Source organism: Columba livia, chromosome 1, assembly GCF_036013475.1.
Source record: "Columba livia isolate bColLiv1 breed racing homer chromosome 1, bColLiv1.pat.W.v2, whole genome shotgun sequence".
In the NCBI taxonomy this organism is placed as follows: Eukaryota; Metazoa; Chordata; class Aves; order Columbiformes; family Columbidae; genus Columba; species Columba livia.
The window spans coordinates 66,507,302-66,520,713 of NC_088602.1; the positions used below are offsets into that span (position 1 = coordinate 66,507,302).

At 40.7% G+C, this 13,412-nt stretch overlaps 1 protein-coding gene across 3 annotated transcripts in view; it reads right to left on the reverse strand.

Annotated features, from left to right (window-relative positions):
* Window positions 1-13,412, reverse strand: part of NCK2 (NCK adaptor protein 2) — an 87,330-nt gene that overhangs the window by 36,420 nt on the left and 37,498 nt on the right. Inside the window, exon 3 of one of the 3 annotated variants that reach the window (XM_065060172.1) lies at window positions 4,511-4,669. The exons of the other annotated variants lie outside the window; for them this stretch is intronic. Coding sequence (XP_064916244.1) covers window positions 4,583-4,669 — 87 coding nt within the window. The 3' untranslated portion in view covers window positions 4,511-4,582. Of the gene's footprint in view, window positions 1-4,510; window positions 4,670-13,412 lie in introns of those variants that run through there. 3 annotated transcript variants of the gene reach the window in all.

The window sequence follows — 13,412 nt, forward strand, 5'->3', positions numbered from 1 at the left end:
ATTGTTACAGAGGCTTTTACATGACACTGATGTGCATAAAACACATAATTGCTATGTGGTATTACATAAGACATAATTACTACACAATGTTTAGTTAATTGTCTTGGAAGAAGGAAAAGTTAACTGATGAGGTATCACAGTTTGCTCTAAGATTTAAAGGCTGAAGAACTTTTCCTTCTCCTGCCCCCAAAACCCCGAAAATCAAAATGGGTTTAGACCCCCTGCAGCACATGTTGCTGATGGGCCAGCTGTCTGGTGTCCAATGGGTTAATCTTTCATAAGCTGTGGAAATAGGCAATATTTGGTCCTCTAAGGTAACACAGCTGTGAAAATAAAAAAAGGATTTCCTTTCCATCAAGGCCTCTTTCCTAGTAAGGAGATGTGCTTACTATATTCTGTAATTAATAAAATAACTTGCATTAGATAACTTCACCTGAAGTACACTCTAAGTCTGAAGCTTTCTTATTTATGAAGATGAAGTCTCTGGTTAGCCTGCCCACTGTTTCTGGAAGTTTCACAGAATGTTAGGGATTGGAAGGGACCTTGAAAGATCATTTAGTCCAAACCCCCCGGCGGTGGGAGTCCCCACGCTGGGGAAACTTTGTTTTCACTTAGAGTTGTTTTCTTTATTGCCTGTGTGGGTGTGTGGTTAGTTATTTGTTCTAAATTGGCCTAGAGGAACAGCTTTGACATGTAGAAAGATTTCAAGAGTGCATCTCTATATTTGAGATTGTTTCACTTGGTTCTTGAGGACAGTAAAGCACCAAACTCAAACACAGAACTCAGAAGCCAATAAAAAGAACAGAAATGTGATTTCAAATGAAAAACTAACAAGAATACACCTTTTGGACATATTTTTAGCTATTTCCAGTAGCAACATAGTATTTTTGACACTTTAAGTATGTATGTTTGAAAAAACAAAAAAAATATAATCTATTTCATGCAAAGGCCCAAGTTACCTAAACCAAGAAAAAAAATCGTATTTCTAATGTTGCTACAAGAGTATCTCAAAATGCAAAGGTATAAAAAGAGAAAAGAAGTTGAGCCAGAGTAGAGCAAATGGTAGCCCTCTGTTAAAATCAGTAAAACCCTTCCCAAGCTTTGTTAGATGGGCTATTTGCTGATGCTCAGACAAATGGAGATAGATCACATAAAGGCTATCTCATCTTAACTGCTTCTGCTGTTTAACACTTCAATACTGCATATAATGTGTGTCAATCCACCCCAAGGGACACATTTCTTCAAAAAGAGGTCACTGCACCAAAAATTATTGTGAGAATACTCCCTCCTCTCTTAAAGAAAGTTAACTAAATAGCTGTTATTGACCAAACATTCATCATCTAGCTATGCAGTTCTGAGGTGTCAAACTGCCATCTGAGCAGAAAAAAAACCCCACCTACTTGGACTGCCTAAAATTGCTGACTGTTTTAACAGAAGCCTGACAATTAATTTGGGGTATTTTGCCATTAGGTCTCATTAGGATGCATTGACTACTGAACTAAAAGTGATAGCTGAGTAAATGCGAGTGATTATTATCTAATTTACTTTGATGTGCAAACTGAAGACACAGTCACAATCAATAGAAGCCGCTGTGGGTGCTTCAGGAGGGTCAGTTTTCCAAAGCTGAAAAGCAATGATGAGTGGAAGCTGTAAAGAATGAATGTGAACAAAGATGTAAATAAATGGATCCACCGGGAAGGAAGAATGTTTTACTACATTTCCCAATGTTCTCTCACAATTTAACATTTATGAAAGAAGTATTACATGGTTAAAAGAATATCCTGTTTACAAAGTGAGGTAAAAAGCTCTAGAGGTTTTCTGTGTCATCTCTCTCTAGTCTTTTATTTGAAAAGGAAAAACTGATAGCAACAAGCTCAAGTCACGAAATGCAAACTGAAGGTATCAAAAGAAGTGCAGTTCGTCTTATTGAGAACTATTAAAAGTTATTAAACTGTGTCTGGAATAAATTAAATATTAGCAATAGAATAAGTACAGAATTATACAGAACATTAAGTTTTCTGCACGTGATGCAATAAAAAGTGTTTAATACGTATTTCTACACTAATGGCTTATTTTACAGTGACAACCATTTTCTTCTCTGTCATTCACTAGTGTATAAAAATAATAAGAAAAGTTAAACACTTTTAATCTTCAAATGCACCCCAAGATAGCAGAACCATCCACAAAGCTTCTACAGTTTCAGTGTCAACTCTGAGGGAAATTTGGAGCAATTTAGTAGTTCTGGAGAGTTACAGTTGTGCCGCTGATTTGAAAGCATAATCTGCACATCGTTGATAACACCACCAAGTAGTCAGAAGAACTATAATCCTAAAGAAAAAATAAAGAGACAAAGAACTACCCCCCCAAAACGCCACACACCATCCAAGCAGATTATGGATGTGCAATTAGTACTTATTTAAAAGGTTCTAGGGAAGATAGGCATGAATAGACTATATTTTTTTGTGTATATTTTTCAGTCCATTTCAGCTCCTGATTTCGGTTTACCCAGCTGCCAGAGAGGCCCAGCCGCAGGGCTGACTTCAAAGGGCAGTTCCGCAGACACCAAGGGCCTTCCTAGCAGGTCCCGAGATTTCGTTCTTAGGTGCAAAAGTACTCTGTTTCCTTATGAGTCACTTCAGAAAAACAAAACAATCATTAAAGATAAAACTGTGAGGGTGATACAGCCCGGGGGAACGGTTAATCACAGCAGAGATGCTGGGGCCTGTGCTGCAAGCAGCAATGCCCTGCCATGGCCTACTCCTATGGGCACTGCAAGTGGGGTTGGTTTTTAGATGACAGTTCTTGCTAAAATATAAGCAGGCAGGATGGGACCAGAACTGATATAAAACCCACTGCATCGTATCTTCATCAATGACAGAGACATTGTGATCAAGCGCACCCTCAGCAAGTTCACGGATGACACCAAGCTGAGTGGTGCAGTTGACATGCCAGAGGGACAGGGTGCCATTCATTCAGACTGACCTGGACAAGATCGAGAAGTGGGCCCATGTGAACCTCATGAGGTTCATGAAGGCAAGTGCAAGGTCCTGCACCTGGGTCGAGGGAACCCCTGGTATGAATACAGGCTGGGGGATGAAGGGATTGAGAGCAGCCCTGCAGAAAAGAACTGTGGGGAACTGTGGGATGAAAAGCTGGACATGAGCCAGCAATGTGTGTTTACAGCTCAGAAGGCACATAGTTTATTGGGCTGCATCAAAAGGAGTGTGGCCAGCAGGTCGGGGGAGGTGATTCTGCCCCTCTGCTCTGCTCTGGTGAGGCCCCACCTGGAGTCCTGTGTCCAGCTCTGGAGCCCTCAGTACAGGAAAGACACGGACCTGCCGGAGAGGGGCCAGAGGAGGCCACAAAAATGACCAAAGGGCTGGAACAGCTCTGCTGTGAGGACAGGCTGAGAGAGTTGGGGTTGTTCAACCTGGAGAAGAGAAGGTTCCAGGGAGACCTTATTGTGGCCTTTCAGTACTTAAAAGGTGCCTATAAGAAAGATGGGGATGGACTTTTTAGCAGTGCCTGTTATGACAGGACAAGGGGCAATAGTTTTAAACTAGAACAGGGGAGATACAGGTTAGACATGAGGAAGATAATTTTTTACACTGAGGGTGGTGAAACACTGGCCCAGGTTGCCCAGAGAGGTGGGAGATGCCCCATTCCTGGAGACATTCCAGGCCGGATGGGGCTCTGAACAACCTGATCTAGTTGCAGATATCCCTGGCTCATTGCAGGGGGTTGGACTAGGTGACCTTTGAAGGTCCCTTCCAACCCAAACTATTCTGATATCTTCAAAAAGAGTGAAGGATCAGTCTGAATCAAGTAGTAATTTAGAACTGGACTAGCTAAGGCACTTCTCCTTCCTGTTGGCCAAGAGCCTGCCCCCACACAGCTCAAGCCCCCTTCCCCTCTCGGTCACCTGCCATTATTTCAGGGAACAACGCTGTGAGGTGTGGGGTTTTGTTTCTTCAACCGGATGCCTGACAGCCTCTAAGCAATGTTTGCCCCGCAACATATCTGATATCCCAATCTCTAATACAACTGCAGCTACACTCCAGCACCTTGTGTCTTGTGTTACAGAACAACTGCAAACAGGAAACCTCAAGACTAGTTTAGTGGTAACGAATTTCTGCATAGCTATGATAGAGCACAATAGTTAAGCTTGTTTTTTTGTCTTATGAGTGGCTTAGAAGTCTTTTTAAAAGACATACAGAGAATACAGATTAGAAACACCCAGAAATACATCCTTCCTCCTAAGGAGTCAGTATAGCATTTTACATTCAACAAAAAAACTCACTTTACATACATTTAATATAATAGTATATAAAAGCATGTTTGTAAACAAAATTCCCACTCATCATTTTCATGAAGCCTATCACATGAACCAGTCTGCCCAGATGAAATAAGCAGGGACTGCTTCCACTGATCTTTTAAAATATGAACTCGCCACTTAAAGAAAAGGAATAGTTTAAATCACAAAGTGTGCATCCCCTCAGCAAGACCTACCTATGTTTTGCGTGCAGCCCAGAGCCTTAGCAAATGACCATTTCTGACAGCTGTGGGTAACAACAAGGTCCTTTCAAGCTCCCCAAGCCCACTCCAGCAGCAAGGTGCAGCACCAGTGTTGACCAGGCAGGAGCAGCAGGGATGCCCTAGGAGGCAGAGACTGACAAGGACAACAAACGCAGTGAGGGCATCTCCCCAGCTCATGTGTTTCCTTCTTTCTTGAGAGCTACAGTCACCTCACAGTAATGGCTGCCCATTATTCAGACTGATATAACTTCATACTTTGAGGCATATGGTCTCACAAAAAGTTGAAGTTGCAAGAAAAGGACACTGCTGTCACAACAGTAAGGCGCTGGAATATATTATTAGATGAGAAAAAACCTGCTAACATTTACTAATATTTGAGGAAGCAGCAGATAGATCCTCTACCCTGCTACATCTCTAGTGCTACAAAGTCAGCCGGGCCGTTACAAGGTACGTTACTGCAGCACTAAAAGAATATAAACCTCAGTTCTGGTCTTCCATTAATTCATGCAATACCACCCTAATTTTATACAATGTTCACTCTGTTTCATGTTGTGACCTTCATACAAGCTAACCTTCCCTATATATATTTATATTTATATTTATTTATTTTTTAAATTTCATTAGTAACACTGTTATGCCACAAAATTCCCTGGTCCGGGGCAGTTCAAAGTACAAATGCTTAATCATTGTGACAGTCTTTAAAACACATAACACTAAGTACTCTTTCCTATTTATGTGATAAGCACTCTGCTGTTTCGGGAGGATAAATTTTTTAAAAATCATTTGATGTCTCACTTAAGAAGAAAAGGACATTTCTATACGATTTCTGGAATGGCATGCCTATTACAGGGTAGGCAGCATCCATTTTTAGCTTCTGACAGATGATTTAAATTTATAATTATATTTCAAAGGACAAAAAGCTGGTATTTTACAGGAACAAGCTGATATTATATTAACATACATTATAATTTAGCAGTACTAGTTAGGAGCCTTATAACTTACCTATGCTTAGAAGATAAGAGAATGAGTACAGAAATTAAGAGAGAAAACACTCTAATAGGTCTACTGCGTATGGTCACCAACACACAGGGCAAAGGGCTTATAATAGTAATCTGGCTCAAGTCTATTAAGAAATCAGGTAAGGATAACCTTAAGGGATTAAAAAAAAAATTTGGCTTGCGGGGAGGTGGGGGATGACGACACCAAGGGGAGAGTATGTTTTAAGAAATTTCCATTTTTACTTCATTTGGAAAGCAGGACAAAGATTAGCATACAGTACTGGCACCCTTCTAGAGACCAGACAAACAACACTGAAAGATTTTCATAGTTTTGTAGTGCTTCATCCCGCCCAGATGATATTTATGGAAGAAGGTATTTCCCCATACCTTGAAGACCACACAAAACTGCATCTTTTCATGCCCTCACATGAGAAAATACAAGAAGTGTGAATTATTAAGTTATCATCACTGGTTTTAGTCTGTTGAAAGAGGAAGAAAAAAATAATGTCTGAATACAGAGTAACTCAAACCACAGAGAGCCAGCAAGCATCCCTTCCTACCAACTCCTTCCTCCAGCCTTTACCCCCACAGGCTCACGCCACCTGCGCTCAGCCTCCAGCTCCAGCAGTAGGCAGGGCTCAGGCAGGGCTCAGGGCAGCAGCTGCAGGTTCGCCCTCTGCCTTCCCCAGTAGCCTACGCAGATGCAACTACTGCGGATGACCCAATGTCCAGTGACTTTTTTCCACTATTAGGTGATAAAGCTGCTTCTTGCTTTATTTTGAAGGCATTGCCATCAAGAGTGATGGTTTTCTGCATTCTAGACAGCAGTGGTGAAACCCAGACGGTGCTGAGAGGACATCTTCAGCCCCTTCATTTGGCTGCAAACAGCATGAGACAAAACGAGGAGGTAGCTTTTCTGGCTTACGCCTCTTGGCTACAGAGTAAACTCAACAGAACCCCAAAGACTGCCTCATGTTTAGATAAATACAGTAAGAGGGTCAGAAATGAGCATTGGCTCACCTTTTCCTGAATTCCTTTAAAAGCAATTTCAGAAAAGCCACGCAGCTAATAAACAACTCAACTGCACTGAAGGAAACTTTTGGGAAGAGACCTCAGCTCGCCTCTAAAACAACAGCAATGATTAATGGCCATGTCTCCACATTGGTTTATAGGTGTTTCTGCTAAGTCAGAGAAAGGGATAAGCTTAATGGTTTTTGGTGTTGCTCTGGACTGTTATCTCTCCCTTCCTCCCAGCAGACAACATTTAAGCTTACCTATACATTTGGAAATAGATGAAAACAAAAAAACAACACCAAGACAGAAGAGAGGGGAAAGCCCAGGAAGAACACAATGTACATTAGGTGTCTAGACAAGACAAAATTACAAATCACTTTACACCTTCCAACCTCTCCACAGTCCCTTGCAAAAGGAGGTAGGAAGGAGCCAAGCACACAAGATCATATTAAAAAACAAAACCACAGGCACTCTACTGAGAGGACATTTAGGTAATATTGTCTATATGATAGACTGGTGAAACATACTCTGCAGAAGAACAAATTAAGTGTACTGTTGTTCATGCACTTTCATCCTCACTTTCCTTCTCGCCTTGAAATTAAAACAACCAGCCACTCAGGATATGGTGAACACCGCAAAACTTTAAAGAAGATATCCTTGAATTACTTTCAAGATTTAAAAAAAGAAAAGAAAAGTGTTTGAATTATTTGCTTCCAATGCTGCTTCATTTCCCATAGCTCAAACATTCAGTGGTCTGCAGGAATTATACTTCACTGAAGTGTTAGAACATTTATGTATTGTATAAACAAAGAACAGTCCCTCAGACATAAGAAGTTTAACCTTGATCTCGCACAGAAGGACAAAGCTCAGAATCACTGTGTATTGCTACGTTTTACCGCTAATCCCTTGAAACACTGCTACCTACTTTTCAAGGGATTTCACTTTAAACTGTCTACAAAATGCTGAAAATAAAATTGAACTGATGACCTTCTGTTCCCCAGTAAAAATATCATACCTTCACTCTTTAATTAGAAAGAAGAAGAGATGTTTGTTCAGTTCAAAAAATGCATTTATTCCCAACCAAAGCTGTTCTAGGAAAAAAAAAAAGAAGTACATTGTCCATTTCTAGACAATGTTCACTTTATAGTCCTAAGCAATTTATCAATTGCTTTACAAAAAACCCCATTCAATCTACCTCATGACAGTAGGAAAATGTGAAAAATATGTATATTAAAACAATTTTTAACTCTCTAGCTCACAAAGCACTAAGTATTTTAAGAACTCTGTTCAGACTCTGTTCCTGTGAGCTTTCAAGTATACCATCATTTCAAACACTGAAAAAATTCTTAGACTTCTGGGTTTTTTTTTAATCAGGTCATCTGGACCAGAATTTTTAGCCAATTAAAAAGCATGCATGTGGCAGGAAAAAAAATTAAAAATAGATACCTCTCAATATAACTCTCAAGACAAAGTTCTACAGATTATTACCTGAATCCAGGGTTACCAAACACCTGTTTCTCCTATCTAGGAGAATTTCTCAAGTAAAAAGTTACTTTCTAGAAGCAGGGTCTTTGAATAGTACAGGTAATAATAATCACCGGATGCAAGATACCATCTGCAATTCTATGCTTACGTATGCAACCGAAGACATAGCTTGAAAGATAGTGTTCAATTTCATTAAGAAACCGCTAATACCGTTCAATGTATTCCTACATAAATCGGCACATCTTCCTGAAGAAGACTGGACCACAAGACAGTTACTCGGAAAGCTATCCTTTTAACCTCCTGGTAGGACGCGTACCAAGAGAAAGCACAATTTAAATGACGAGACACTCCTGGATCTTGTATGAGATGTAAGTGAATGCTGCAGTTTCACAAGGCGCTTGTTGGTCAGACCGGCTGCTGTGCTGATGCTACACAACCAGCAAAGTATCAGCCCAGGCAGGAAGAGGCCAGCCCAGTCTCCCCCCAAAATTATCTGTTCTCCTTCCACCTAAGAGCAGTTCAGAGTCAAGACAGGCATCTCCTCGTACTGTCCCCAAAACACAAAGGCAGTGGAAACTCTACCTCTCACACTTTTCCAAATAAAACAGGCTTCAAAACAACCTGTCCTATAGCTCTTAATCTTTTAAAGTCAAGACTGCATGGTCTTGAATGTTGGCAGTATTAATTCATTTCAAACAAATTATTTCTCACATCAGCTCAAGTGAAGTCCTCCTCCAAAAACAGTACTTGTGAGTGCTCTGCCACATGATTACGGCAGCAACCCAGTGTTAATTCCTCAGTCAACTGTGAGGGACACAAAACTGAGAGAAAAAGCCCATTCACCAAGGGTGGCAAAGGATGAAAGGGGATTTACCGAAACCCTTCTGTGCCAGGCATGCTCCAGAGAATGCAGGCTGCTGTAAGCATGTTAGGAAAGTGCTCCTTAATTCTGAACTCTTACCTTGCAGAGTTCAGGTGTCAGCAGCACTGAGTCAGTTCACACAACCTAAAAGTTGTTCCGCTGCTATTACCCCAACATGATTTTCCACCACAACAGAACTGCTGCTCAAAAAGATAAACTGCTGAAAGTAAACTTTTACTGGATGAAGACTAGGAATATCTGACTTTTTCCATAGAAACAGTTACCCAAACCCACAAATAAGCAATGAGAAGACTCTGCATTTCTATGAGAAAAATATACATTCCATAGAGACCAGCACTGCCTGGCAATGCCAGACTCTGATCCTCCTTTATTTTCACTCTCAGCTCCAGTGCTTAGACAAAATCGAATCATTCCAAACTCCTCTAAATCTCCTAGTGTTTTATCTTCTACCAGAAATTTCTCCACAGCTCACTTTTCAGAAGAAAATGTTCCTGTACTAAGCAAATCGGTTCAAAATTAAACATTTGGCTTTGGCTGCTGCATCACATTTCCTTTCATCCAGAAATGTTACGTACTTTTACACTGATGAGATGTCCTATCCTCACATGCTCACACACTTTGTTCCTTACTCCCACCAGATAATAAAATGTATCAACAAATGTGAAAGGGAAATTATAGTAGCCAAATAATTTCCAAAAATGGACTATGGGGATTAATATCTGTACTAGAAACTAGGTTAAATAAAGGAAAGTCAGGTTCAGAAACACAGGTCTGAAATTTGGAAGTTTAGCCATGTAGTGCTTGTTCCTTCTAGATTAGTACAAATTTTAAAAAAAAATATTGAAACTCAGTAGCAATATATAAGTAACTATGTCATCATTGTTCCATATACAGTTTTGGTTGAGAGCCACACAAAATACATAGGTACTTGATAGCTTCTTGTAGTACCTTAGTATTACTTGTAGTCAAAATTCAAGAGCGACATGTCACAACCCCGCTACAAGTAATTTTACAACAGAAGTAGATGATTTCAGACCTTACTAAGAGAAGCCCATAGCATTAACCAAATCTGCATCAGGCCTCAATGAAAATGGCTTTTTAAAGAAAAGTGACAGCCAAATATCAGGAGCTGTGGAACAGCGTATGAAAGGAGTCACAAGGTACAATCCCTTGGTTCATCAAAAGTAGGAGCAAGTATATAAAAATTCAAATTACGTCAGGGTGGGGAAAAGAATAGGGAGGAAGGCGGAAGACACATGCATCCCTTCTTCATCTGGACCTCAGGGAGAACTTGCAGACAAGAGATCCCTTTTCCTTTCCTGCATCACAGAACCTTGGAATGCTTCAAGTGACTAATACCAAGCATTTTTATTTTATTTGTTCTTGTTCTTAAGCTCCCTGTTGAAAATTGAGCTCTGAGGAACACTGAAGTGTTATTTGATGTCTGCTCCTCTAGTGTGTAGTACATTTAGGTTCAAAAACTCAAGCCTGAAACCAAGCTTTATTTCCCAAAAGGTAAGCAGTGTTGTGTCATTGCATCAAATGCTGCCTTCAGTTTTTGTTACTCTTATTCTTAAGGATTCCACAATATAAGTGAGGGTACTGACTCGGTGCTGAGCCACCACTTACAGGCCAGAATCTTTAAGCCTGACAAGCAGCTTGCTTTGTGACGTCATTTTCCTCTGCTTCTCCTGAACTGCAGCCAGGGAGCAGGTCCCAACAACCTCCTGATATCTCTGCCGACACCTTTTTTCCCCCCCTAAAGTTTGCACAGCAGCAGCTGCTCCTCACACAACTGGACAAAAGCCCAGCACACACATGGGATAACTCCGCTTTGGCCACGTGGTGATGTGTTACCAGTTACACGCTCACAGCTCAAGTCTTCCTGAGGTCTCAGTAACTTACTGCAGTCAGAATTTATGTTATAGCAGCTATGCATCCAAAGAGTGCCTGAAGCACAAGCCAGCAGTTGGGAATGCAAGATTCCATTATCCTTCTGACAGTAAATTCAATTTTTAATGAGCACGACTGTCAAAATCTTGCTTACAAACTAGTTTCAAAACCATTTTTATATACATACATATACACACACCCCCCTCCCCAGGTTTGTAATTCTACTCAAAACATTTAAGTAAACTCAAAGGCATCACACCCTTTTCTTTTGAGATAAACGCTTTTGCTTAGCAAACACCCTGATCTTCATCATTATAAACCAGCACGCCCTCTAGCAATAATGGAACAAACCTTTCCAGATCCTGTACAAATTCAGAGCTGGTAGAAAATGCCATTCAGATATCTTGAGGGAGAACTAACAAAGAAAAAATAATATTCTGGCTGTTTAATCTTGAAAGACAAATTCAGAGATCAAATACAAAGAGAGGTCTAACCCCCACTCAATAGCATTTTTTGGGCTGGTATGTGATAACTTGAGAACTAATGGTATGAGACAACCCACCTTATCACAGAACGTGCTAAGCACCAAAGGACAAAAAACTACTGATTTTTGTGCAAGATGGAGTTTCAAAAATCAGCCTCTTGGGAAAATACAGATCCCCCAAGCTACTTGCTGCTTCAGACAAAGGATCTCACCAACATCACCTGCGACAGCTTGCTTGCATCAGAGGCAGATATGCAACTTGTATACAGGAACAGGTCTGTTAGGATGTCAGTATTTCACATTAAAAACAAAACAAAACAAAAACCAAACAAAAACACAAAAACACAGGCTATAGGCAAACTTCATAAGATAGTGGGAAGAGGTGGAATAAGTGGTCAAAGGGAAAATAAGTGCTAAAAAGAAATGCAAGGGCTTAGACTAGCAAGGGAAGAAACAGTGTGAGTAGCAATGATAGTAGCAGGGGATTTGCTGGAAGGACTGCACATACAGCTGCTGAATCAAAAAGCAGGAGTATGCTCTTTGAAAAGAAAGGAGGGGGAAAAAAAAAAAGAGGGTGACAGAGTGGGCAGAAAATGCTGCACAGAAGTTCTATTATGGGGAGCAACTAAAACCAGCTGACACAGAACAACAGACTCCAGAATAAGGAGGGATGAGAGCTGCAGGGGATCCCTGAAAAAAAAAAAAAAGGGTGTGAAGTGAGAGCACAAAGGAAAAACAGGGGTTAAACCCAGGAGACTGCAAGAAGCCTGTGATGTCTTAAAATGAGACTCTCAAACTTAAGTAGGGGAAAGAAAAATAGACCATAAAAGGTTTGTAGCTGCATACATGGTATTCCATGCTTCCTGTTACTACTGGCTTAAAAAAAATTAACAACAGGACAAGCTCATTTTCTCAGTCTTCTCTGCTTAGTACAATTTAGGCTTTGTTACTACAGTGCAAACACTAACTGTAATCTAAGATTAATTAACCGAGTTACTAGCAACAGAATCCCACAGCAAATATACTACACTAACCTTTAAATATTTTCTGTTCTGTGAAATCCACCAATTTCAGCAGTTATCCAGAGCATCTCTGGGTAACACACCATTTCCCAGATATGAAATGAGATGAACTAAGCGTAGCATCTCTTCCCATTCATTAAAGGGCAGTATTTCAGCAAGCCAAACTGTTTTTTTTAATATCATAATGCATTTGATATAATATATACTATTTCAATATGTTACATGGAACAAATTAAGAGCACTACTGAAAATACACACATTTACAGTTTAAGGTGTTTTTTATCACACATCAATTCTAACACAAATGATAAACCATGTAAAGTTTCCTCAAAGCCTCCACAACAGAAGAACAGCCTTCCAGCCATTATCAAATGGAGGAACAAGCCTTCAACTGATTTTACAAGTGACCCACACCAACGCTGGATGCATACCCACTCCTGCAAACCACCAGCTAAAGCAGTCAGCCCTGAAGTGCTACAAAACAGGCATGGCATCCCTTAGAAACCTGAGGGGAAGGGATCTATCTCCAGGAGGTGTCCACAAGCAGGAGATGACAACAGCTCTTTTATGGGGCTGTTAGACCTGGAAGTAACTCAGTAACATCAGCCTCAGCTGCTGATCTGCTTCCTCCTTCAGGAGGGTTTAATAGAATCATTGAATGCTTGGAAGGGATGTTCAAAGGTCATCTAGTCCAACTCCCCCTGCAATGAGCAGGGACATCTGCAACTAGATGGGGTCACTGGCCCATCCTTGAGCTGATACAGCCTCATCCCACCACACAGAGTCAGCATAGGGGCTGCGCCCAGTCTCCACAGCCCAAAAGCCTCAAGCTGAACACTCCCCAACCTACACCTCCATGTACAACACTCACCTATGTCATGAACGCCTTCAGCATCTCAGCATACCCTCCCTGCGACACAGCTTAACTGCTATCTTGAAGAGTTTCTCAAGATCATATTCGAAGCCACATAAAAGTGCAGTGCACATTCAAATCTTCTAACCGAAATGGGTGTAACGCACTGATATGTTTACTTAGAAACCACAGAAATAGGGGCTCGGTAATCCATTCTGCCAGTGACATTCCTCTGAACACTGGT